This window comes from Melozone crissalis, unplaced genomic scaffold, assembly GCF_028551555.1.
Source record: "Melozone crissalis strain CALT ecotype California unplaced genomic scaffold, PUWL_Pcris_2 ptg000033l_1, whole genome shotgun sequence".
NCBI lineage: Eukaryota > Metazoa > Chordata > Aves > Passeriformes > Passerellidae > Melozone > Melozone crissalis.
In genome coordinates, this window is record NW_026535811.1 from 1,599,601 (window position 1) to 1,627,205 (window position 27,605).

Below are 27,605 nucleotides of genomic sequence, written 5' to 3' on the forward strand. Positions count from 1 at the left end.
AACCACAGAAAGTTAATCTTTAGAGCTCTTATTTTTTCCTTTGGGGGGATTCAGTTTTAAAAGCATAAGAAGAGGATGATGAGGCAGACTATTTCCATATTTCCACTATTTCCATGTATAATTACAGTCTTGCTTACACTGCCCTGGCAAAAGCTGTCCCAAGTTACATTGGGCACAACTCCACTCAGTGACTTTTGCTGGTTTATCTAGTGATGGGATTATTAATTAATGGGATTCACCAAGTCTACTTCTCCCTTGCAAAGTGCAAAAATGCCATATCTGATCCCACACCTGCACCTAAACCAGAACCAGAAACAAAGAACTCGAGGGTGTTAAAGAGAACCTGGAAACAAGGCCAGCCAAACCATTCAGACATGCTTGCCACCCCAGGCATAAAGAACTCTTTTTGCTTCACAAAGTTTGCTTCCTCCCTCTCACTGTCTTTTAAACACTTTGGAACACTGGTTGGTTCAGAGATGCTGCAGCACATCCATGTCCTCCTGTGGGGAGGTCTCTGAACACATCTTAGGAGCTGACCTACCACTGGGAAATGTCCATTCCTAAGTAAATACATATTCCTAAGTAAACACATAATGAAATCTGCAGTTAACTTGCCAAAGGTCCTTCTTCAGCCATGAATTTCTAGAGAAAACTAATAATTACTTTTATTACAGCAGAGAAGGAGGTGGTGTTTCACTGCTGTACTGAAGACAAGAGGATGCAGCTAGCTCCATGAAAGGGAAAAAGCATCACTGGAAGACATGAGGCTTTAAATGCCATTTTCATTCCCACCACAACCACCACTACTTTTGGTGAATCTGAAAAAGCATTAGCAGTGGGAAGAACTAGAGAAAGCAAGCTGGCCTTGGCACAGCCTAATCCAGCTGAATTCTGCATGACCTGAGAAATCACACTTAAAAAGACAGTGCAAAAACCATGAGCACATCACCAGTCCATTGAAAGGACAGAAAACAAAGAAATGCTCCAAATCCCAACAGCAGTGGGTAACTTCCCATGGCCACAAACCTCAGACAGTGAGAGAAGGGACTGTACGGCACAACTGTGAGCACTGAGGGTGGCAGCAGCTTCTGGCAGTGCTCAGAGCCTGAGTTTATAACCACAGGGATTCCCTGCAGCCCTGAAATTCAAGAAACCATGCCCAGCACCTCACAATGCCTTTTAGGTTCGGTGTATCTGTGCTAAGTAGAGCTGCACATCACAAACCAAACATCCCCTACTTTATTGACATTCTGTCCAGGCAAATAGCTCAACACTCATTCTTACTGTGCAACATCTTCATATGAGCTATTTACTGAAGGGCTTTAGAATGGATTAAATAATAAAAATGACTAAGTTAAATATGTCTACAAGCAGAGGAAGAAAATGGGCAAAGCAGAAAAAGGTTTTCAGAGGACAACTGCAAGCAGACAGGAACTGACAGAGTAAAGATGCAAACAGAGAAATCTGCACCTGCACTGAAAGGAAAGGGAGAAAGCCACACCAGCTGCTCAGAAGAAGCACCAGGGGTATGAAAAGTGTGTGGAGCAAACACAAAGCACATGGGGAAACTGTTCTGGAAGTTCTAAAATGAATTAACAACTACTGAAGCAAAAATGAGTCAAGGTGGTGTCCAAAAGGAGGAGTTTGTGCTGTGTAGGGGGCAAAACATAACAAACTCAGGATTCCCACAGCCTTGCCTTGGGGAATATGTCAGATAGGAGTATGGGAGCCTGGCATGCTGCTCTTTACTCTGATAATAGTTACACTGAGACAAAAGCTTGGCCAAAGGACACACAGACACTGAAAGGAAAAGCACAAAAATTTCAAACTTCATTTCTCTGGACTTGTGTTTTCAGAACCATGGAGAATTGGGTGTTTAAGTGGCAGCAGAGTTTGTGTGTCACTACAGCACGAGAAAGACCCACTGTCACCAAAAATGGTGGAGTTTTAGAATAAATTTGGGCAGAGTGCCACAGGGGATGGACCTGGACTGCAGAAACAACACAAATCCCACATTTACTGTTTGACTTCCAATAGGATGGAGAAGATCCCACAGACCCCACCTGTGTTGTGTCACACACAGGGAGTGACTGTTGGAAGCAAAAGGTGTATCAAAATTTAAATGTAGTCTCTTTGGATTGCTGCTATAAACTGGCCTTGCAGCCCTAGAGGGGCTTTCTCCATATCCCAGCCCTCAGCAGTGCTCCTCAAATTGGTAACTTCAAAATTTTGTTTCAAATCTGTGCTATCTCTGTTACTTAGAAAGATGACCAAGCTTTTTGCTTACATAGTTTTTTTATAGGGCATTTAATACTTCTTTTTTCATAAGAGAGAGCATCTGGTTTGAATATTCCTACCAAATGTGGGCTTTACAGTTCTACCTATCTCTTTTTTCTGCAGATTTTTTCAGCTACTCATTTGAATTAGATTTTACATGTATTTATGCAGTAAGTTTAAATGAAGACATTTTCCAGTATGAAGTCAATGAGTTGATGCCTAGGCACATAATCACTTGCAAACAATGGACACATACAGTTCCCAGCACTTCCATAAAACAAAGGTGTTTACTTTTCTGTTGATTATTTTCTGCTTAACTGAATTCAAATGAATCCATTAAAAACATGACTGCTTCACAGTAAGATGGTCCTCAGCAAAAACAAACAACTGCTGTTTCCTCTTCTCTTCGTGGCCTTTAAAAACTACAGTCATCTGCTCCCTGTATTCCACACAATATATGTTGTAAGTCTGGTCTTGATTTGTCAAGTTAATGGTTTAAATGTCGTTTTAACCCTCCTGCTTGGGGAACGGGGGAAAAAAATTTAAAAAAAGAAGTTTTCTTACTTCATTACTTATTTAATGTCCCTTTGGACCTTTCAAAGTCTGATCAAAACACCAATGGGTCACCTCAGACTTCAGCAGGTGTTTCTGCTGGGAATGATGCACCCACCCTGCTTTTCCACGGCCACAAGTGTGCAAAAGTCACTGTGTTAAGAGGGTGGTTCAATAAACAGAGGGAAATTTCCACAAGAGCACACTGCTCCTGAAAGGCCCCATGGCTTTGACCCTGGCTCACCTGGGGAATGCAGGTGAGAGCATTTGCGTGCCCAGACAGGAGCTGCACCTGGAGCAGGTGATGCCAGCAGGACACAGGGATGGAGAGCAGGGACCAGGACATTGGGACACACAGATCAGCCCAACCTGAACGCAAGATGCTATCAAAGTGTTATCAAAGAGTTATCAAAGCTGTTTCTGGCTCCATCACACCTGATCCTCAATCTCTGCAGAGAGTTCTCCAGGGTCTGCATTGAACAGTGCAGCAGCAATTTCTGCAGCCCTTTGATGGGTCCTGACTTGATTCCTTTTTATTTGTTCCCCTTCCTAACAGCCCACACGGTGACTCCCTGAAATGCTCCAAGTATAAAGATTAAACCCTGGTAAAAGCCTCAAGTTGTATCTGCACAGACTGCTTCCACCAGCCACTTTTGTGGTGACATTTACAATGCAGTGTTTGCAACTTCATCATCTTATAAATATCAATTTACCACTAAGAGAGGAGGGAAAGAACAGCAGACAAAGGCAAACTTACCACTGTTTCTGGTTTACTTTAATTAAACTAGTCCTGTTCAGCTAGGCCTATCTCTTACAAAAACAACAGTTTCTAGTTTAAACTGTGAAATTGTGTGCGTGTGTGTGTTGTAATTATGGTGCCTGCTAACAATTTCATACTGCCACACTGCACATATGGCTTCCAAGCTAGCTTTATCTGAATCTTTGTGAATCTATTCTCCATGCTATTAAACTGAGCACATTCCACATCGTTCAAAAGTAATTACACTTTTGTCTAGAGTGTAGGAGACTGCTCTCCCCAAACAATGAAATTCTCATTATGAGAGCTGGCACAGTAAAGGCACTGGTGTTCACAACACTGTGCATTGTATCTTCACAATAACTTATCCTAAGCTTGATGCTCAAAGGTACACTGGAAATTAAAATTTCTCTGAAACCACTGTGAGGTTGTTTTTTTTTATTTTTTTTTTTAATATGCATTCTTTAGCTCAGTATAATTAGAGTCCTATTTGACTTTTTAAAAAGCTATATGCATTCAGATTTCCATCCTCCTCGGAAGGCCTCAACAATGGCTGAGTGCTCCAGCGCTTGTTGTTCTGATCCACCACCATTCATATGCTGACAACTCCAGGCCAACAGGTGAGGCACAGGCCAGGAGAGATGTGATAAGAGAATCCAAATGAAGCATTAAACAACCTTTTACTTGAGCAAGTGGAGGAAAAGCACAAAGCAATGTGCTGGTGAGCTCTTTGACCAGCAGAACTGCCATTCTCAATATTATTCCCAAGTTACACAGGAGTCACTTCATTCACCACAGTAACACAACTTCTTTCAGTGTGAAGCAACAAAGTTATTGAACAGTGCACCAGAATATTTCCTATCAATTTAAAGCACTATTGAAAATGAATTCTAAATCCCACTGAAAGTGCAGGACAGATGTGGGCTACCAGTGTAGTCACAGCCATCAGTTTGGAACAACCAGGGAATGGCAGAATTATGACTTACCACTTTGACCTTTTCTTCAGTACTTCTTTTAGTTATTGTATTTTTAATCCCATCCTGTATTTCACTGATATTCTATAGCTAAAAAGGATGCTCTGATTTAAACACACCATGCCTGTGGAATACTTTAATCAGTGCTTTTAGCCTTGACATTTCTCATTTTCCAGAATTTAGCACACAGACACCATTGGTGAGATCAGTGGTCTTGAGAGTTGCAAAAGCAGACAAATAGAACATAAAGGCAGGCAAATAGAAACAAGTAAAACAAACCTTTGTAACTCAGATGAGCTAACAACTATCTGCGCTACCCAAATACTGAGGCCTTAACAGGTTTCTTCAGAAGAGCCATTGACTGATACTGTAATCCTCAAGGGCTTCCCTGCAAGGCTCATGGCAGGGAAAAATCTCAGATATATTCCAGGTCAAACCATTTGCCTCTTATTTTCTACTGAGCAGTTGCTCTAAATCTGATAAGTTATTGTTTCTTTTCTTATCATGAGAAGAGTTTTCCTACGTGAAATAAGTACCCAGTTTCTTCTATCAAGAGAAAGCTGGAGACAGTGATCCCTGAGCCCAACTGAGCTGCACTTCCAACATCCTCAGAAACATCCTGTTCATTTTGGTGGGCTCTGCAGATTTTTGCAAATTTTGATCAGGTTTGAAGATGTCCTTATAGGAATTTTACCCTCCTCTCATAAAAACCTACCCAGAATTTTGAGCTGTCTCATTAAGTTATTAAAACTTGGTGAAGTGCAACAGGGTGAATTTCCAGGAGTGTAAGTTGGGAAGTGTGAAGCTCCTGGAGCTTTATCAGTAAAACTCCATCAGACTGCAGCCTGTGCTGCTGTGTGCACACCTGCACACACCTGGGTCTGCTGCCCAGAGAGGATAAAACAGCAGAATGTCAATTGAAACAGTACAAAAATGTCCTCTGCCAGGTTAGAAATGAATGCCCTGTGGGAATGATTTTTGTCACTGCTAAGCACACCAACTGAATTCATCCAAACGTTATCCAGTGATTTCCTTCTGATAACTACCTACCACAACAGCAGAGGGAGTGATTATGGCTATTTTACTCATTCAGACCTATCACTTCCTTCCTTCGGGAGACACACAGGCTGCATCCATCCTTTCTAAACTACCTGAGTGATGATTCACAACACAGTCCTCACTGAAAGGGAGATATTACCAAAATGTTACATTCATACAGGCTGCCAATCTTCTTAAATATGTATAAGGACAAAACAAGACCCTTGGAGCCCCCCAAACACTGCCTCAGGTAAGGCTGCAGTGTGTCACTGCTGCAGCAAAACTACCTAAAACACCCCTGATTCAGCACCTTGTACTGTAAAATGACAGAAAATACTGTTCTGACATCACATTAAACACAACCTCCATAGCAGGAAGCTACACCAGGAGATCAGCTAAACCTCTTGTTCTTAAAAACTGTAATGACCAAAGAAGCAAAGCGGTTAGTTAAAATCAGTTAAAGAGCAGTTAAATGTCCCAGTGAGGTGTAGCTGAAATACTCCTGCTGGATGCTTAGGAAACATTACGTTTTTATTTCATTAGGGTCTGATTCTACACTACTGGTGCCCTCACAACTTTATCTATTGACTTAAATGCTGTCAGAAACAATTCCTTATCTTCAAAACACTCTCTTAAAAAAGGCCACAATATACCAAAGCCCATATATTAGTACATACCCTCACATCCCACTGGCTGGAGCTGTTACGTTAATGAATTTCATCTCCATAAAACATAAGATAAAGGATGAGAAATAAACAAGCTCAAAAAAGATAATGACATTGTCTGCCCATGAGTAATTTCTCCAGTGATGTTCTTTCCCCATGTAAAGTTGCAATAACACAAACTAAAATTAAGTATTCCAAAGCACTGCCTGAGCTTAAGCATTAGCCCAAAAAAAGGAAGGGAAATGGATCAGGATCAATGAGTTATTCTGTCTAGGAGAGTAGTTTCAGTGAATATCCAGTGACTTGGTCCTATGAGGAATAATAATCCCTAAGGCTTTTTACTTAGGGCTTGTTACATATGCATAATGAGCTGTAAGGGCTTAAATACCACTGTGGAGCTCTTGCAGGCTTTTATGAGAATACCCTATCACCTATTTTGCAATGCTTTTTTAAAAGCCTTCAAATATGCAGGTCCACTTATTATGTTCCCTTCCAGTGAAATTACCAGCGCCCTAGTGGAGGTGGGGGACTGACAGAAAAGTTACAGCCAATTTGTAAACAGGCAAGAACTGTGCTGGCTCTGTGCTCACAGCAGAGCTTTGTGCAAGTTCCTGGTGCTGGGGGCCTTTCCCTGCTCCTCTCAGCCCTTCTGAAAATGCATCATTGCTGGGGAGCTTTCCCTGCACCTCTGAACCTTTCTGAAAATGCCTCAGTGCTGGGGCCCTTTCCCTGCACCTCTCATTTCTGAAAATGCCTCAGTGCTCCATGTGCCCAAAGCCAGCACAGTGACACTACAATGCCAGCAAGAACAGGGCACTGTTTTGTGTTCTTTAAGACACAGCCAGTTCTGGGCTTCCCCTGGAAGCTGCCTGCCATGAATGGAGTGCTCCGAGTCAGCTGTAGAGTGGAACTCACAGGCCAAAAAGCAGTGAGCTGATTTGATTCATAAGCACGGTAAATTTTATTGCGGGTATCTGTGACGCGAATCACGCTTCAGACGTTAAGTTTTTAAGTCATCAGAATTCGGTTTCTTTTTTCATTTGCCTTCACGCAGTCTTTGAAGCTTTAGTGTTGCACAAACTTGGCACCGGGGCGATGTTTCAGACTCCGTGCCAAACGTGACTCTCACTTGCAGGGCTCCAAACCCGCCTGCTGTTTGCTGAACACACACACACACACAGCTCCAGCTCACACCAGTGCAGCTCTCACGCTTCCAGCACCCCAACTGCCAGCAGGCGAGGGCGAGGGACAGCCTGCACTGCCAGGGGCACGGCCGCCCAGGATGGGGGTGCCCTGTGCCCTGCACTCCCCACCCAGGGCAGCTCGGGCTGCTGCGGAGCTCAGAGCAGATAGAGCACAATAGAGCAAAGCCAACCTACCATTGTGTTGTGCTGGGAAGTGGGAGTCCTATGGCCACAGTTCTCCTGCGTCAGCAGAGAAACTGGCTGAAATTCCTCAGAGTGAGGCTTGTTGGGAAAACTCACATGCAAGGGAAGGTGAAAGGCTGGGAGCCCGTCACTCTCCTCTTCTCCCACTTTCTGTCTGCTTGTCACCATGGCTACCTCTCCATCTGCTTCCCCATACGGAGAGGCTGGTCGCTTGGAAGACATCCTGGAAGGAACAAAAGAGGAGAAAATAATGAAACCTCCAAATAAATCCTTAATGCCGTCATTGTGTGGTTAGGGGCCATTGTAACAGAAATGCCTTTTTTGTGCTGGCAGAGAGCAGGAAACCATCCAAATACCACTGCAAAGCACACACAATTGGGAACAATGGCCAAGCAGGTAGCAACAGAACAGTGCCTTGTTTGTTGTGAGAATAATACACTAATATAGCGCTCCCTTGTATTCTGGCTTCTTAAACGTGAAAATTCACCTAAGACTGCGTAATGAAATGCAATTCCTTTTAAAAAATACCCATCTAGTTTTGCATTTGCAAGGGACTCTATGAAGATAGAATGTCTCCCGATACAAGCCATTGTCAACCTAGCTTTTAAGGAATAATCATCTGCATCTCATTATCGACCACAACTGATAAAAAAAATAAAGTAAAATAAAATACAACACAATAAAAGAACTTGCTAGCGGGCCAAAACGTCTGTGTTTACAAAATTTCACCCATGTGAGCAACTGAGTGCTACAGTCATGTTGCAAGGATCTTTCCAGGTCTGCAGACCCAGTATAGTTAAGCAATTAAACATTTGGACATTAATAATCTAAGCTTTCTGATAAAATAAAGTTAGGGGCTTTGAGTGAAGGTCAGGACTGAATGAAGATCTGCTATCAAATCTATCTATATATCAAATTATTCCTTTCTATAGCTGGATCAGAAAAAAAACCCTCATGAAAATGTAATTTATATCTGTACCTCCACAGAAAAGGATACACAAGGAAGATACCTAGAGCACACATTGCAAAACCCATGCAGAAATATTGACTTGAAATTCAGGCCTACATTGTGAAGTTTTTGATAATGTCTGATAGAACATGTTTTTCTCCAACTTTTAGAGACACTGAAAGAAAGCTAAATCATGGGCAAACTCAAGCATCATTCAAGACAAGCACTACTGAAAATCTTACAGAACCCAGAATGCTTCCAGCTTGGTCTCCAAAACAGATGGGGGTACAGTGAACTCTTATAAGGCAGACAAAATCTGGGATTAATTACAGCAACCTTGTTCATGAAAATCAGAGTATGTCCATGGATGGCCCCCTGTGCTAACCAGGGGCATCTGCAAGGAGCAGAACGAGGAGAAATCCTCCAGGCACAGCCAAAAGAAGATGTGAAAGACAGGGAAATAAATAAATAAATAATAATAAACAAAAAAATAAATAAATAATAAATTAAATAATAAATAATAATACATTATATAATTATATAATAATAAATAAATAAATAAAGTTATAAATGAGGAAACTGAAGACTATTTGTATGCAGAAATAAAAAAAGGGGCTGAAGTAAAATTGCTCCTCCTCAAAAATGTCGTATTTATGATTTTCATGACTCCATTTTTTATTCTGCACTTAAAGGGCTGCACTGGAAGAGCCCAGGAGCTCCTGAGCCATGTGTGGGGCTGCTGTGGGTGCAGCCTGTCCACAGGGTTTGGCACATTGAGCAAGGAAAGGTTCTCAGCAGCAGTCAACTGGGTCTGAAAACAAACAGCCACTTTAAACAGCCCTTTGTTAAGACTTATTTTGCTCCTAAAGATCTCGTTTTGAGCCTTGCCTCCTGAGCCAAGTTAGATTATATTTAAAAAAAAAAAAAAGGGAAAAAAACCAGAAAAACCAACAACAAAAACTCAGACAAAAAAAACCCCTACCAGAACCTACATGCAGCTGCACATGGGCTGTTCTGAACAGCACCTATTGCCAGCGCTCAGAGAACCAATCTGTATTTTCTATTAATGTCTGCCTCAGTCCAACAGACTAACACTTCATACATCCTACCTGAATTCTGTCTTGTAGGCTTCCCCACCTACGTGTCTGCAGCAAAGCATATGCACCAAGACAGAGATCACCAGAGAGACTCGTACTGGCAGTTTGCTACTAGCCCACTGAATTCAGCATTTTACAGCTAGGTTTGATGTGACAGATCTCAAACCCTTCTGCAGAAACCACACAGCTCCCTTCTAAAGTTAATGTGAATTATTCATATTTTGCATTGTACTGCACCGAGATCGACATTTGCTGCTGAATTTAAGTTTTTTGGTTACTCATTTTAACAGTACTCTAATAGAAGCCCGAGCATTTACAAAATCTCTCTGAAAATCAGCACCGAGCAGTTGTCTCAATTTTGGCAAACAAAAAGGGATGGACCCAAGATCATTACTCAATTATTCCACAGTAATTTTCTATACTTTAGAACAGTTATATTTGATAAAATGACTGAAAATATTGTAAGCCACGCACAGAAGTCCCCACTGCAATTCAATCTGACAATAAATTACAGAGAGAGAGGATGCCTTGCTTTGTATCGATGATTTGGATTATACATGATATACTCAAACTGTGTCAAGAACTCCTACTGCTGTTAACCTAGAATAACACAGATTCTGTCACATTGCTTCACAAGGAAAGTTTGAATATCACGCTGAAATAAAGCTCTTCTGTTAACTTTGGATGTGAATACAGAGTTTCAGATCATCTTCCTCTGCTTGTCACTGTTCCCAACAGGGATGAAATAATTTTCTGCAGGGAATTGATATAAACAGACAAGGAAGATAATAGAGGTGTCCACCTCCACGCACTTGCAGTAACAGAGATTATTTTGCTCTTGATCTAAAATGAAAACCTACACGTTGGATTGCAGACCGAACTAAAGTGAAAGCAGAAAGGGCAGAAGAAACTTTTCCTTTTGTCTCTAAAACACCCAGTTCAAATTACAAGCCACATGCCCATCACCAGCTTAGGAGATTAAGAAATCACTAAAATGGCTAAGGCAGCAAAATGGAGCTTTAATCTGGGTTATTCTTCCAAGAACACCCAAAGAAACGGTCACACAAACCTGGACAGCTCAGCCATCAAATGCAATTTGTGTTCAGGCAGCTCTGTCCACAGCCAGCCCGAGTCAGACAAAAATCAGCCTCACAGAAATTTCCTGGATTCTCATAAGGAGTAAGAAATCTCCACAAGAAAATAGAGGATTTAAATAAATAAATAAATAGATCCACATCTACTTTTGGAAATGTCTTCCTAAAGGACAATAACTATCAAAGTCTATAGTAGCAAAGGACCAAATAAATCTCTGAGAGGTTCCCAAGCAGAAAACGTGAAACAAGGAAAAGTCATCTACAAATGTCTTTCATCATTTCTACAGCTTGGTTGGTCCATTTCCCAAATTTGACATGCCCCCACATCATGCGTCCCCTATATTCTTCTTTCCATAAATCTTCTTTATCCTACTGAGCTAATGGCAGCTCCTAACAGATTCCACATCTAAGATGCAAGCAGAGTTCCCACCACAAACAACAAGGAAAGGGAAACAGCTGAATCCTGAGCAGCAACATGACCTGAAACTGAGCTCTTTTAACCAGATCTAGACCTAATGAAGTGCTGGAATTATCCCATCCCAACAAAGGACTGCAAACATCCTGGATCTGCCCTCAGTGACAACACAACAGTTCACAGCTCACAGGGCTTCAAGATCTTCTCCTCAAATTTAAACTCAGAATGGTTTCCAGTTACATCACTCTGAAAGATGATTTACAATGGATCAGGAAACACCAATTTATGGATAGGATTAAAAAAAGCACCCCCGAAACCCTAAGATGTAACTCAGAAAAGTACAAAAGTACAAAAGCAATACGGCACACCAGATTCCAAATGTAGATTAAATCTGTTGCAACTTCATTGTTTCAAGAAGAATTGCATTTTGAAATGCCATTAATCACTTCTACTGAATAAAAAGAGGTAGGTGGCAAGGTGGCAATTTTTTAGAGGACCTAAATCTGCAAAGTTCTGATGCACGAGGACACACCATTCCTGTACCCAGGCCATTCCACAGACACACTGGAATTATGAAATGCACCTCCATATTTGAGTTTATCAGTGGTTCAGATGGAAATGAAGATTTAATTCTGGTGATGAATTCAAATTTGGTACTGTTCCCTGTAAAGAGACCTGTTTTCAGAAAGGCTTCTTAATATGTAGAAACTGCAGGCAAAAAAACCCAAGCATGCTTTTTGTTCAATTTTCATTGAATAAATGCTTTTCCTGGTAGGAAGAATGTTTTTTAAGGGAAGTAAAAACCTCATTGTTCTAACTCACTCTTATCCAACAAATATTTTATGTGATTCATATTACAACAGTTTCTCCAAATATTTCTTTATGCCCTTCCGTTTGTAACAGACTCTTTGTAGGCTTAAATTGAGACCCTGTGTCTATTGATCTCAGAGTTTCTGCATTGACTTCAGCATGGCTGGATTTTCCCACTGGAGCAAGTAAGAGCTTCACTACATCCGCATGAATTGTTTCCTACACTTATTGGTTCCATCCAAATAATTCCAGGCTGCTAAATATGACTATTTTTCTTGCTTGCTTTTTCCCTTGGATTCAGTGTCTCACATAAGTGATCTTTCCATAGCTGTATTTTTTTTATTATTACTATTTTTAACAGAACCTCACTTAAGTGTCCCCCTCTACATCTGCATTTGTTCATTGGTTTTGGTTCATTTCATCGATGATTGTACTCCCCAAATAAACCTGAAGTGGTGTTCAGTACTCAAGGAGATAGTGCCCTCTAGCACACAACCTGCATCCTCTCCAACTGGATTGTTCCTGCCATAAAATTTCATAAATTTTGTGTCATAAAACTCTAATCTTGTTACATTAAGCAAAATACCTCAGAAACATTTCAGATACCTACAAAAGCTTTTGGAGAAGGGGCTTATCCATGTCTTCAAAAGTGTCAAACACAGATGTGTCAGGAGAAAAAGATATGAGGCCATAAATCTTAACTTGTTGGGAGTTAATTAAGGGATTCATCAATCACTGCACAGCTCACCCCATACACACACAGGCAAAATCCCGTCACAGCAATCACACAGCCCACAGCAATCCACAGGTTAAAAACTCCCCAGGCCCCTCTCTTCTGACTATTTATAAATGACTTGCTATAATCTAGCATTAAGACCTGTAATTATAAACCAGCATTAAAACAGGCCTGCAAAGTTATGGATAATTATAGCTGGTACACTTTTTAAAGAAATAAAAAGCTTTTCCATTCAAACACGGGCTTTGCCTCTCTGACAGCTCCAAGTCCACAGGATGTAGAAGGATGATTTAAACTGTATGTCAAAACTCTGAGCAAGAATCTCTTTTCCCCCTTATCAAGGGAGGCATTGTTGTTCTCTCACCATAACCAGGCGTGACAGCAGTGGCACAGCCAGCTCTGAACCAGCACAGGAGCATCACCTCTGAGCTCCTGTGGCAGCCACAAACCCTCCTGGGCTTAAACCCGTGAGCCCTGAGTCAGGGACGGAGCAGGGGATGGGAGCAGAGCAGCACCAGGGATGGGAGCAGAGGATGAGGAGCAAGATGGGACCAGGGATGGGACCAGGGATGGGAGCAGAGGAGCAGAGGATGAGGGGCAGAGCAGCACCAGGGATGGAGCAGAGGATGAGGAGCAGAGCAGCACCAGCCCAGCACCAGGAATCTGCTCCTGAACACGGCCCAAATCCAAATCAAATACTGAGAGCTGAACCAGTCCAAAACCTTGCCTGGGATTCAGTCTGCCTCTCTGCAGGGATATTTACCTCTAATTACAGCCCTTGTTGGGAAGCTGCAGACTGCCTTTCCGCAGGAAATGATTATGATTGCAGACAGCAGCACTGCTGCATGTATCTAATGTATAAGCACACACACGTATAGATGCATAAACACAAGCTCATACAAAATGTCAGCAATGCATCTGCCCATCCCTGACCACATTTAATGATAATAAAACAGCTCTTCCTCCCAGGTTCACTGAAACTGTGATCTCTCTTACACACAGCCCTGGCAAGAGGTGCCAGTTAACACTAACAACGGCTTCCATTCTGCTTTGGCCCCAAAGTAATTCATTATTTATGTACACTGAATAACTAGTACCTCTAAAAAACCCAACTCTATTCATTTTGACAAGATTACTTGTGTAATAAGGTATTACTCAACATGAGTAAGGGTGGCAGACTCCCACACACTGTCCCACTGGGAACTGCAAGCCTGACTTGTTTCTACACATACCACTAAAAACAGACTTCATTTGGCAATATCTTTGAGTCATTTACAGCCTGGTTTGGAATTCTTCACTGAAGTAATTCCACAATTAAAAAAAAGAAAAAAAGGGAAAAAGAAGCAAAATCTGTAATCTGCTAATCAGTAAAAACTGTGAGTGAAACGTGCTCTAATCTGTCACTCACACTGAGGTGGGATAATCTGCTAATTATTACTTTCTAGGATCACATCAATCACTTATCTTTTAAAGAACACCTATGCTACAAATAACTGGTGCTGTTCAAAGGGGGTTTTGGTGAATAAGTCAACTTTGTTAACACAAGATCACTACAGCATCACCTGAGTAATATTTCTATGCAGCTGCCTATTATTGGAGCTGCCACAAGTAATCCTATGCTTAGGGACACCCCATAATTTCCATTTCACCCAGCCCACCTTCTCCCTCTGGCTTTCCAGATTTCCCTCTGTATGGGGCAACCTGAACAATCTCAGACAGTCCCCTCCAGTTTAGAGAACTCTGAATATAAAATGGGGAGGTTTAGGAATTTGATTCCTAAACCATTTTAAATTTTAGTGTAATATCAGCAGCCCAACTCATAAACCTGATATTCCACATACTGTGGAAACTGGTTTTTGAGAAAAGCTACTGCTCCAAGTTCCAGTGGTAAATAAATAGTTTCAATTTGACAATATTTGAACCTCTCAAATACTAAAGCTGTTAAAAGTGTCCTTCAAGCAAAAGTTAACAAAATCCTATTTTTATTAGAAAAATGAAAAAAAAACCCCAAAAACCACTTTCTAAAAATTCCATGCCATCAACTGAAATTTTATAATCTGCATTTTCTTGCACTTGCAAGGAATTTATGCACAAAAATACCACTGCAAAATCAAGTCTAGTAAAATCCATTGTCAAAAAAAGTTCATGCTGAACATTCCCACCACGTGCTACACGAAGCTTTTCAGGGACTTTTTGAAGCAGGTAACTGGGAAAGACTGTGCAGGAGCAAGTTTGTAGTGAAATACCGTGGCCTGAAAGGAAGCAGCCTTCAACCAAAACAGAATTTGGAAGGTAATGAACACACTCCTATCTGCTATATTATTGTAAGGAATATTACCTAATTCTTCCATAGATCTCAGAGAGATTTTGCATGTCACTGGTGTGTGCTAAGCAGGAACACTCAGCAATTCACCCAGAGACACAAATTCAAAGGCAGCTTCAGCAGGAGAACCTGTGTGCTCATGATTTGTGTTTGGCACCTGCCAACTTCATCATCATTTCCTTTTTCACTCATCTGTAATATCAGCTAAAAAAGCCAAAAATCCAGTGAAACGTTGTTACACCAGGATGAGATTTGAGCTCCTGAAAAGTGTGTTTCCAAGGGGTCCAACCCCCAAAGCTGTGAGTTTGGAGCCCCTGTCCAGGGCAGGAGAGGCACGAGGTGGTGGCAGTGGCACCGCGGTGTCAGGGACCATGAGCATCCACCAGCACAAACTCCAAAACAGCAGGATGCAGCCATTGTTGATGTTTCAAGCAAACTGAGCCTGATCGCTGGCTTCTTTCATGCAAAAGACTCTGCTTGGATGATTTTGAATTAAATCCACAAGCTCATTTATTTTCCAGTGCATCCTCAAATTAACTCTGGCTTCCTTTCCTTCCAGCCCCCAACCCTTCAGAAACGTACCCTGACTCTTCAGCTCCTCGTACATCTTGCTTTCCTAATTATTTATTTATTTATTATACTTTTTTTATTATGACGTGAAATTTGTCATCATGCCACCACAAAAACAGGAGAGCTTTGCTTTTATGTTCACGTAAAGTTTTAGGAAGGGCTCGCTGAAAGCACTACCTCAATCACTGTGACATCAGGGAATCACCACTCCTCTGCCTGCTGAACTACAAAGAGGATCTAGTCAAATAATTAGAGATTGCAAGCCTTGAGATTTCACTGCACAAACTAATGCCTGAAAATGACAGGAAAGTCGTCAGTACTGCTGCAGACACTGAGTGGGAGACACAGGGAACCCACACATCGCACACAGACGTGCACACCTAATCCCCACTGAGGGAAATGAAGGCAAGGACTTGAAACGGCTCTGAAATTATGACAATTATGGCTGACTTATTGCAGAGAAATTTGAGGAAGATGGGCTCATTTTGGAAAGTTAGTAAACATTAAAACTTTCAGAGTTTTGGGAGCTTATTATCGGTCATTTGCAGTATTTGTCCAATCAAGCTGACACAAATTTTTCTTCAAGCATTGTTAAAAGATTAATTACTTTCAGTAGAATCAACATTAATAAGAAGAATTCTTCTCCAAAAGATGCCCAGATTTCAGTGTGAGAAGCCATTATTTTGACTGAGATCTTGGTAGAATGTGACACAGCTTTTCCACTCCTCCACCACGCCAGTGTCTGATGTGAGTGCCAAGCAAACAGCCACTGAGCTTCAGCCCCCCTTCTCCTTTTCCCTTTATTTAAATTCTAAACTCAACAAATGGTATTTTAACTATTTTCTAAGCAACACTTCCTCTGCAGAGTTTGTGTGTAATCACAAACCAGAAACACAGAAATTTTTAGAAGTTTCTTTTTTTCTCCACTCTCAGTTTCCCTACTGTAAAGTTCAAAATAATAACTTTATATTGCATGTGTGTTTCCTTCCAGTAAATCTACATATAATTACACTAATAAAGTGATGTTCAAGGTACCCACTGGTGTTTACACATCTGAATTTGCAGAATCATTCTACCTTATCATCTAACTCCTGCTCCAACCATCACTTGCATCCACATTTGCACTGTGGCAGCACTTTGTAAAAAAAAAACCAACAAAAAAACCCCAAAAACCCACAAGCAAACATGAACACATCCATCCACAGGTGTCCTGCAGGTTTCCTGGCTAAACTGATCAGGCCAGTAAAGCAGATAACCACTGACAGCACAAACTTGCACCGCTGAAATATTGGGCCTTTAATTAAGTTTAGTGGGAGCAGAACTGAGGCCTCACAGAAACCATTTGTACCTTTAAGAACGACACACAGTGAAATCAGTTCTGCATCTGAGTGTGTGGTGAAGAGGGCTATGAAAAAAAAAAACAAAAAACTTCAGCAGAGCAATGTCTCTAATGAATGAAAACTCCTTCTTCCCAACAGGTTAATTCCAGCTGCCCAGAATTTTTATTATTCTTTTTTGTTCACATCCATGTGCGTGCTCCTCCCTTTCTGGAGGTTTGTACATGACAGGTGCATTCTTGGCCCAGGAACAAATAATCCTGGAGACCCCAAGAAAGAAAAATCAAACTGAACTTGAAGATAAAATCACAGGGAATAAATACATCATTGCCTTTCCATTATGCTAAAAAAACACCACCAAAAAAAATTTTTTTTGAACATTTATAACGTACGAGCAATTTGAGGTAGGATTTTCAAAGCTGAAAAGAGATTGTTCCAAAGCCCAGATGTTGCCTTTCAGAAACCAGTGAAAATTGCTGCCTCGGAAAATTACTCTGAAATACCAATAGAGTAAAACAAAAATTGTTTAAATAAAAATAATTCTACTCAGACGTTCTGCTATTCCGAGAGAGAAAATGAACTTTTTTCAAGTGCTCAGGCGGTTTTGCATTCCTGTCTCCTACTTCAGATGATCCACACTCATGGATCATCTCTGGCCCAACAAATGGGGGATAAAACAGGAAAAATGCATGTCAGGATGTGAGGGCTCCTGCCTCACTGACTGTGCACACTGCACTGAGAATCTGCTTCAGTTACCTCAGAGCTGTTGTACTCCTTTCCAGGTTTTATTCAGAAAAACGTCAGAATTAAAGATTCACATTAAAAACAGGGGTGGTGCAATCACACATCTGCTCACCCACAGCAGGGCTGTGCAAGCCCTTTCACAGCTGTAATTTTCTGATTTCTGGGCATCCATGTTCCATTTCCAGCACTACTGGGCACTTCCAGAACCAGTGTAAATACCCAATGATTGCACATGCTAACACACTTCCTCATGCAGGACTGACTTAAAGCTGGTTTTTTTGCTTTGTTTGATTCTGAGACACACCTGTAAAACTGCAAGGGAAAAGAACAATCACAACCAGCTGATAATTACCCAGCTTAACAAACCAACTCCAGACACTGGTGGAGCTGCTAGGTAAGAAAAACACAGCCATGTAACACATTTATCCCTGCACAATTGAGTGCCCATTGGCAGGCAAGGTAAAAACAAACCAACAAACAGGAAAATGGGAGACCCCTCAGAACAGACAACTCTGGGAATCATAGGGGGACTCCAATATTCATTCAGAAAAGCTGCAGTGGCAAGCACAGCAGCATCAGTGCAAGAAGTGATCTACCTAAAAAAGCTCTGGAAGCTGTGGAGTGGGGTGGAGAGGAGAAAAAGCCTGAAGGGAACATCCTTCCCCCCAGGCAAACTCAGAGGATGCTGCTCCCTTTTGGAGGTTTCCTCCCAAACCTGCCCTAACCCAGGACAGCTGGCTGACATGCTGCCCACTGACTGAGCCTGCCAGGATAAAGGAGCCTTGATGGAGAGCAGTAATCATCCATTGTGTTTGTTTATTTTACCTCCTCCACCACACGCTGGAACCCTTTTTTGTTTTTTCCATTACCAAAACCATCCCCCACTGAGAGGCCTTTGTGATCTAAAAGGGGCAGAGCCCCTCTTTCCCAGCACTGGCAAATTTATGTAGGAAGATTCATTCAAACACATCTTCAAATAAACATTTGACTCTTCCCCTCCATCACAGTGCCTTCAAACAGACTTAAAAACCACCATTAAAATGGTCTGGCCTGCAACTGCTTTTACTGAGGTGTGTTAGAACAATTTAGCAGTTTGAGGCACGCATTGCCATGAAGTCCAACTTGAGATGACAGCAACAGTCCTCTGAAAAGAATAAACACACATTACAGTAAAGTAAACCTGGCTGCCATTGCCATAGCAAGTGGTGTAACAGCTTTCTTGAAAAGACTTCTCCTACCAAAAACCCTCTCCCTGCTGGGGATACACTCAGTTATACTGTAAGTGAGTCTGAATCCAGATGTTCAGATCGAAAACCCAAGCCAGAAGGCTGATGAGGAAAGCGAACACTGCTTGAGAAATGAGGCATTCCAAAGGCACCACTGGCCCCCAGGAGAAGGAGGATTCTGGATTCCTTCAGGCAGAAGGTGCTGAGCATCTCAGAAAATTAACTTATTTCTTAACCCAAAAGGAACAACAAACTTCCTTACTTCCCGCTTTTTTTTTCCTCCCTTCTGCACTCCCCACACATATATCAATTTTTGGTTTTCCTACATGAGCTACATGGATTTGGCAGTGAGAACAATTCAGCCATGTAAAAATGCAGACCATTTTTACGTACCTGAATTGTATGTAAAAAGGGCAACAGAAAACCTTTTGATCTATCTGAAGGCAACACCAGAAAGAAAACTTCTGTATGGGAAGATGCCCATGGTCACTCTGTGGCACAGCTGCAGCATCCAAAGCAATTGACCAGGAATGACAGAATTTAAGTTCTCTCATCAGCTACTGCATTTTGAAGCTGCAGACCGAAGTTTCACAGAATCACAGAATATTCTAAGTGGGAAGGGACTCACAAGGTTCATTGAGTCCAAATCCAAAGGAAGTTCCTACGTGGAGTCCTGCCAATAGACTGCAATAATGTTTTGTTTTAATCTGATGACTATATTTACATTAAAATCTATTCAACTCTTTTTTCTGGGCAGTGATAATTGAAACCAAACAACCCAACCAAAAAACAAACAAACAAACAAAAAAACAAAAAAAACCACAACAAAAAACCCCAAACAAACAAAAAGCCTCAAACCCCAAAACCAAAACCGCAACAAACAAAACGCATTAAAAAAAACCAAAAACAAAACCCAAAAAAAACCAAAACAAAAAACCCCAAAATAAACCCTAAACAAGCAAAACCCCCTAAATGCAGCGTTTAGCAGGAAAATGTCACTGCACCCTTTTCACTCGTGCCCAGTTTCACTGGCTGGCATTTGTAAACCCCTCCCTTGTACAACTTGCTCATCAGATGCACATTAATTTACCTTTCTCTTCTCTTCTCCCTCAGCCTCCATCTCCATGCTTGCTTTACAGGGGAGGACCAGAAAGTGCAGCTGTTACCAAGCTGCTGACCTCACCCTACCTCCTTCCCACCCCACACGGCAGGAATATAAAGCACAAGCCAGATTTTAGAATATATTAAAGTGCCGAAACCATAGTTTGCCTTGCTGCTAAGAGAATTTCAAATATACTTCAGATATTAACATACCCATAGATTTCTGAAAATCTGACTGGGAGCCCGTCTCTGGCTCCAAGCACCTTCACAGATCTATAAACTCATCTTACTCCTCTTATTTCCTGTACCCAATTTATTAGCAAACATTCCTTACTTGCACTACCCTTCTCATCATCCTTAAAAGCACTTACAAACACTAATTACTCTTCACATATCCCTTCTCCTGTGAAGTAAATCAGGATTATTATCCCCTCTGAAGTAAATACAGATTACTAACTCCTGTTTCCAGTCTGAGGAGATACAGTGAAGAAGTGGCTTGCACATACAAAGCACAGAGGAATATTGAAGCACAGACCAAGACACAGAAGTTCTCCATCCCATGCTCAGCCTGTGACAATCTAAACCTCACCCCTCTATTTGCAAATGATACCCTCAGCCCAATTGTTCCCCTCTGCTGGCTGATGATCAAATATTTAATGCATGCCATAAAATGAGAGTATGAACTCGGCAGCAGTGCCTCCTATTTGCCATGCCCCATTACTCAGACAGGGTGGTAACGTGCCCACGTGACAGTTTTCAATTTTATTATAGTCTCTATTTGCTCACTCACTTAAGATGTTTAAAGAAGAGTTGTATGGATTATCAGGCAGTCTGAAAAGTTCAGTTCAGAGCTCTTCAAACATATTCATTTTCATCTTATTAGCACAAGTAAAGTAAAAGCCTTAGGCAGGTAATTTACCATCCAGTTTATCCAAAGGGACTTCTAAAGGAAAAGTCAACCTTTGTAAATTGTTGGTGATAATCTCCAAATTGATCATTAATTATCAGCTGCTCCTAAGCGTTTCTTCCATCAGCAGCACTGTGAAAATAATAGATTTCTCAGCAAATCTGCCATTGTTGTCACTGCCACCTGTGCAAGCAGCCCTGATTAAACCCAGCAAAGTTCCAGGGCAGGCAGCTGCCTTGCTAAGGGAATCCTGTCCAGCCACTGCATTTCCCAGGCAGCTTAAAAATTAGTTATCCACCAAAAGGAAAGCATTTCTTACTAATGTTATATTTCACATTCTTTACCTTCCCGTGTATAGTAGCAGCCACAATTAATTTGAAGCCATTCAACTGTGCTTAACAAAGAGCACATTGTTTTGTACTGCCAAAGCCAAGCTGACACACACAAACTTCATCCTTCTTCCTCTGCAAGTCAATGCTTACAATCCAACAGTAAAAACTTGGAAAGATCATTCCAGACTTTGTCTGTGAAAATGAACTCTGGAGCACACCAAGGGTTCACCATCTCAGGTCCTCATCACACAGGATCAGAGCAGGATTCTATTTTGTTTGGTTTACATGTCAAAATCCAATTCAGCCTGGTGAAAATATTCCAGAATTGCCGAGTACACACACTAAACGGAGTTCTCACAATTTTGGGAAATGCTGTGGCCAGAGTACAACACCTGACATTCCACTAATTAAGTTTATCATTCCACTGATTAAGTTCCTAATTTAATTCCCTCCCATGGACAGTCCCAGCTGACTTTGCTGCAGCAGCCATGGATGTCACACACCCCTCATCACCTTCAGTGTGACCAAACACACCTGGCACACTCACTTTAAAATCAAACAGGATCCCAAAGAGGAGCACAACAAACTGCCAGTCCAACACCATTTAATGGTGTATTGCCATACCACAGTGAAAAGGAAGCAAAGAATTGATATTAGAGGGAAGATAAAGGCAGGTAATGAAATTTTTTAGAGATAAGAGTATCTGGAAATAGTATCCAGAAAAGGCTGCATGGTTATAAAGCACAAAATTTACTTTAGCTTGAAGATGATCTACAGGTAAAAATACCCTGAACCAGGTAAAAATACCACTTGAACCAGGAGATCTGCCACCTCCATGGGGTGGAGGTGTAACACAGCAGCAGCTGAAGCCTTTTACACCTGAGAATGGCAAAAATACAGGTAAAATATACAGGTAAAAACACCCTGAACCAGGTAAAAGCACCCTGAACCAGTGATTTGTTACCACCATAAGCTGTAGGTGTAACAGAGCAGCAGCTGAAGCCTTTCACACCTGAGAATGGCATTTCCAGCAGCACTGCCACACACTGCTCTGGTTATGAACAAACTGAGATGCAGGCTAGTTCTACAGCTGGGCAACCACATCATCTTGAACACACACACACACAAAGAGTTCTGCTCTTTTACTGCTCACTGGATTCATGATCCCTGTCCATTGGCAGCAAGTCCATACCAAGTCCTGATAATTCCAAATGCAGTGGGATTACAGTCATAAAGATGGAAAAACACAACAGCACCGCAGCTGAAAGAAGAACCATCCCTTAAAGATAGTTTTGCTCAGATGCTCTCAAATTCAAATAATTTAGGTTTACAGTTGCAGCCCGGGAGCTTTTAAATAATAGATATGAAATTTCCAGTTCAAAGGGCAGGAAGCCTGAAATGGAACAGAACCTTACAGAGAGATGAGACACAAATCTGGCAAAAAAGAAGGGAATAGACTTGTATTTCTATCAGCGAGATGGTGCCAAGGAATGGGCTGCTCTTAGGAGCTTGGGCTATAAATACTTTAATATTGAGAAAAGAAAACCAAGGAATCCATCCAAACTATTCCATCCAAACCATTAAGGTGTGCTTCTGTTCTGGACAGGGGGAATTCAAATGGCACCACCTCACTGAACAGCCCTGAGCACTGAGAACTGCCTCTCATACCCTGGCTTAAACTTCCAGGACTGAAAATAAAACAAAAAACAAAACAAACCCACACTCACAAATGCAAGTAAAACACAGTTTAGGGAGAGAAAATAAATGCTGTGATGTGATTTACAGGTAATTCTTTGCAGGAGAACTACACCAAGACTCTCAATGTATGTTTAATATTGGAAACAAGATTTGTCATCAGCAAACAATTTAATAATCCAGTTACACGAGCAGTAACAATTCCTGGGCTGGTAATGAACACTATGATATCGAAGTTGTCATCTCTCAAACAGAATCTTGGTTGGTTTCTGTACATGAGTAGCCCTGATTAATTCAATTGTGCCCTCGGTGTGTTCAGTGCCTGTCTAGGTATGGGAGAAGGGAGTCTTGCAAAGGTCTCTCTGAGGACTGAGTGAGCTTTGAAATTCTAACTTGGGCCACGTTATATGAAATAGAATCCAGCTCACTTGCCAGGAAGCAATAAAAGAGAACTCAGTGAGCCTGCTCATGTGAATACATCTTAGCAGAATCAGGGCCCACTCGAGCCGCAAGGGAGGAGAAACTTAAATAAAGCATTTCAGTATAAGCATTCTTTCAGCAGCTCTTAGTCTGTATTAGCAGCTAACATCTGAGGAAAGGAAAGGTTTGCTGCTTGGCAATGGTGTGGTGTTAATGTAACACAATCTGTTAAATGAAAAAGCAAAATTAATTCCAATTTGGTGTCTTCACATTTCACACTCCAGAGACTCTCATGGACTGAATGAAAGACAAGAAGGGGAAAAGAAAATTTAGTGATTAACAAAAAAAAATAATTAATTGTCTCTTTCTTTGCATTTCACCCAATTAAGTAAAGAGGCAATCTGAGGAGAAAATAAGAAAGGTCTCTGATTTTCATAGGTATTTCTCCCCATGTGGCCTGAGAAACGTCTGCCTGTGTCCATCTCTCCCTGCCCACTCCCCCTCTTCCCCTGTCCCCTCCACAATTCCCATGTTCAGCTTTACTCCATCCTCACAGCAAGCAATGGATTAAGCAGAATTACTCACTCCTATGCCAATTAGGGGTGAATTAATTACAATTTTGCCTCCTGTCCCTCGAAGGTTGCAAGCTTGTCCACCAAGCCCAATGGGAAGGCAGGGAAGGGAAGAGCTCAAACACCGCAGAGCAGAAACCCAACTTGTCCTCCTGAGCAGAAACCCAACTTGTCCTCCTGAGCCATTCAAGCCTCTCTCTGCCCTGGGGGAAATTGATGTGAGCTCTTCTCTCCAGGCAAAGCACAGCTGGGACTCCAACTCCCAGGACTGGAAGGGGGCACCAATAATTTTTCCTATTTTTCAGTGCCATCGTGCAAGTTAATCCCTTAATATTTGCAAAGCACCTTGAGGCACAACAGAAGCACAGAGTGTCACCATCACCAGAATAAACTGGGGCATGTTCCACCAGGCTGCTCCCACTGAATTCTCCCTGGACCTCCACTCAGGACATTTCTGGTTTCCAGAGTTACATGCACACACTGTCCAAACCAAAAATCTGGGAAGCCACACAAGGCTTCTCTTCCTCAGCAGCCCATTTTCCCCTTATTTATTTTTTTCTGAAAAAACACCTCCCCATCCCACCCAGCAGCCACATTCACTTCCAGGCTAATTATACACTGCAGGACAAGCAGCACCAGGCTGATGATGGCTTACAGAGTCAAGGGAAGGCCTAGGCAAACAAACAGGAACATTTCCCTTGGTCTCTCACTGTTTTCCACTTGGTGGTGGATCTCAAAACCTGTACAGCCATACACCTTAAAAAGACTAAAACGATCTTTGTTTCCCTTTTCTCTCTCATTTTTGCTACCCCTCTATACTTCCAGCAGCACCCTGCAAAGATCTCAGCGCTTCCAGCTGCTACTGATGCCAACAGAAACTCTGGGCATTTAATTCTGAGCTTTACAACATAAATTACTAATATCTCCTTTTGATTGATCTGTGGTGATTTTCTAGAGACCCACACCTTGTCAGGCCAACTGCCCTGCTGTGCCAGTCTGCTACGACCTGTGACATTATAAAAGAACATTCCTGTGCAAACAGAACATGAACCCAAATATCACTACTGTCTTCACAGAATAAATGCAATGCTGCACCTTTGGTCAGATCACTTTATAAAGTGGAAAAGGAGAAAAAGTGCCCCATGGATTTGATTATAACACATTTAGAGATTTTTTAAATATAATTGTTCTGAAATTGTGGTTTTTTAAACCACCAAAAAGTACCACTATTTACCTAAAGGAAAATATTTTAGTTCAGTTCTCTGCCATGATTTGTTCCAGTCCATTTTTCATGTCTCTATAGTTTGTATCATTATTGACACAGCCATGTGAGTAATAACATGTATCATGCCCCTGTCTGTACACAGCTCATATACAGAAGAATAGGGTAGTTCAGCCAAATGAGTAATTATTAAGGGTATATTTTCAAAAAACAGAAATCAATTGCACATCACAGCCACTGACTGGAGTCATTCATTACATCTCTGCTGTAGATCCTGCTCTGCTTTATAGAGACATGTCATTACCAAGAGGCAGTAAGGAAACACTGCACAAGTTTTAGCTCTCTGAATGATAAATATGTTAGTGTTTCACAATGTACAGCAAAAATGATGAAAAAAGTCACACAGAAAAAGGAAGATGGAGCAAGCAGCAGTGCTGGTTAGCTGGTTCAGTGACATACTGTTCCAATGCAGCTCTTCGGCACCCATTCCTCATGCAAACACTGCAACTAAACACTGAGGGATTCTGACCTGATTATCTGAACACCCCAAATGCAGATGAAGCACACCTTTAGAACTGAAATACACACCTAGCAGGCATAAAATGTTCTCAAAGTAGGATAACAAGACATTTTATACTAGGATGTTCAAGTGCGCTGGCCATAATGTGTTGCTTTAATTGTATACCCTTAGTAAACAAAACAAAACAAAACAAAAAAAAAAAGGTCCAGGCAATAAAAAAAATTAAAACAATCAAAACTTATTTCATACCTCTTGGTCAGTATAGCAGTTTAGCAGTTTTGCCTGCCCAGCTGGAGTGTGTGAAGTGACAGCATTAATCTCCTCTTGTTTCATTTTCTGAGTGCTTTACCTCAAGACTAGATGTTGAGAGGAATGAGTCTATGGTCCTACCTGGGCATCCTTCAGTGACCGCAGTGCAGAACTTGTTAGGTGTTAACCATGTCCCATTCCTTACTCTGCAGCAGCAGCAGTTACCTTTTTTATCTTTTAGGTAATATTGCCTACATTTCACAGGACAAAATAAAAATATGCCTTCTAATTTGGATTATTAGCAGGATGAAAGTGCATCCTGCTACCCACTGGATTAACAAGTAATAGGGATGCTAAAAAAACCTGAAAAACTCCACACCAAAAGAAGCACAAACAATGACAAAAAGACTAAACTATACTCAAATGGCCCCAAATCTATTCTTTAACTGATGTCATGTACACCCATTTCAGTGTTTCACAATTGCTTCTTCATTCCCCAGACATGAAGTCATTCCAAGGGGACTCCAAGCTATGCTGTATTTTCCACGTTTCACTTCAATAAAATATTACAAATACGTTACCATGTAGCTGGAGTTTTTTCCCTGCAATCATCATAACAAAGCAATGTTTTCATAATCCCACCACAAACCACATCTATTACCTCACACCAGAGCACAATGTTTTGGCCACGCAGTGCAAATAGTAGGAACGGGCTCACCATCATCTTCCAAAATAGTTCTTTGAACACATTTCCAAAAAACAGTAGCGACAAAAGCCCTGACACCTCATTCCTTCCCTCCACCCCACTGGATGGGTAAAAAGCACTGAAACAAGCACAGAAACAAGCAGAGAAACAAGCACTGCCCTCTGCCCCTCTGTGCTAGGAACAGGCTCTGATCACAGCCATCCACAGCTAAAAATCACTCTGCAGTCCATAGGAAACTTCCCTAAACCTGCAGAAACTGCATCCACCGTTTCACCTGGGCACCCCAGAATGAGGTTTGAGAAAGGCAGACTGTTTAATCCTCCTGTCTCACACGGCTTAACCAAGTCACAGGGAGGGCTGGGGAAACACCTAAAATATACCAGAAACGTAAGCAGTGCCCCGTTTTAATGTGAAAATGACACTGAAAATTACAGCAGAAAAAATTGAAGATGAGGTGAAAATTCTTTTGCTCGTGGCCTGATGCTTTTAGCAAGTCCAAAACCTACAGAACTTCAAAGGAATCAAAGTCACTCAAAGCCTAACAGAGCTGGCCTTTATTTATGTGTTCAATCTACTCTATTCCCTCCCAGACTTTACCCAAAATGGTTTTCAAGCAACTTACTGTTAATAAGGATTAAACCTACTTAACTGAAGTATTTCCAGAGATCACATCACTATCAGGCCTGATTAACAGGTCTTGAAGTCTACAGCAGCGAGGCTGCACTCCTCACATATTCTAAATACGACTATATATTTGTATTCTGGATTCCTTCTCAGTGAGAACCAGCGCATGCAGAATAAATTCCACAGTCCCACATCTCGTATACAAAGGGCATCACACATATCTTGCGACTTAAGCTATTCTCCTGAAATTATCTTAGTCTCACACAATCACACTTCAAATACCCCATATGTCCACTTTGGTTATC

The 27,605-nt window shown here is 41.5% G+C and overlaps 1 protein-coding gene across 13 annotated transcripts in view; it reads right to left on the bottom strand.

The window, feature by feature from the left end:
* The window catches only part of SOX5 (SRY-box transcription factor 5), a 590,818-nt gene that overhangs the window by 226,264 nt on the left and 336,949 nt on the right, over positions 1-27,605 (bottom strand). For 11 of the 13 annotated variants that reach the window (XM_054281898.1, XM_054281897.1, XM_054281899.1 and 8 more), the window contains one exon: positions 7,643-7,874. In XM_054281898.1, the coding sequence (XP_054137873.1) occupies positions 7,643-7,873 (231 nt within the window). In that variant the 5' untranslated portion in view covers position 7,874. The remainder of the gene's footprint in view (positions 1-7,642; positions 7,875-27,605) is intronic. The other 2 variants (XM_054281906.1, XM_054281905.1) reach the window with 1 other exon arrangement.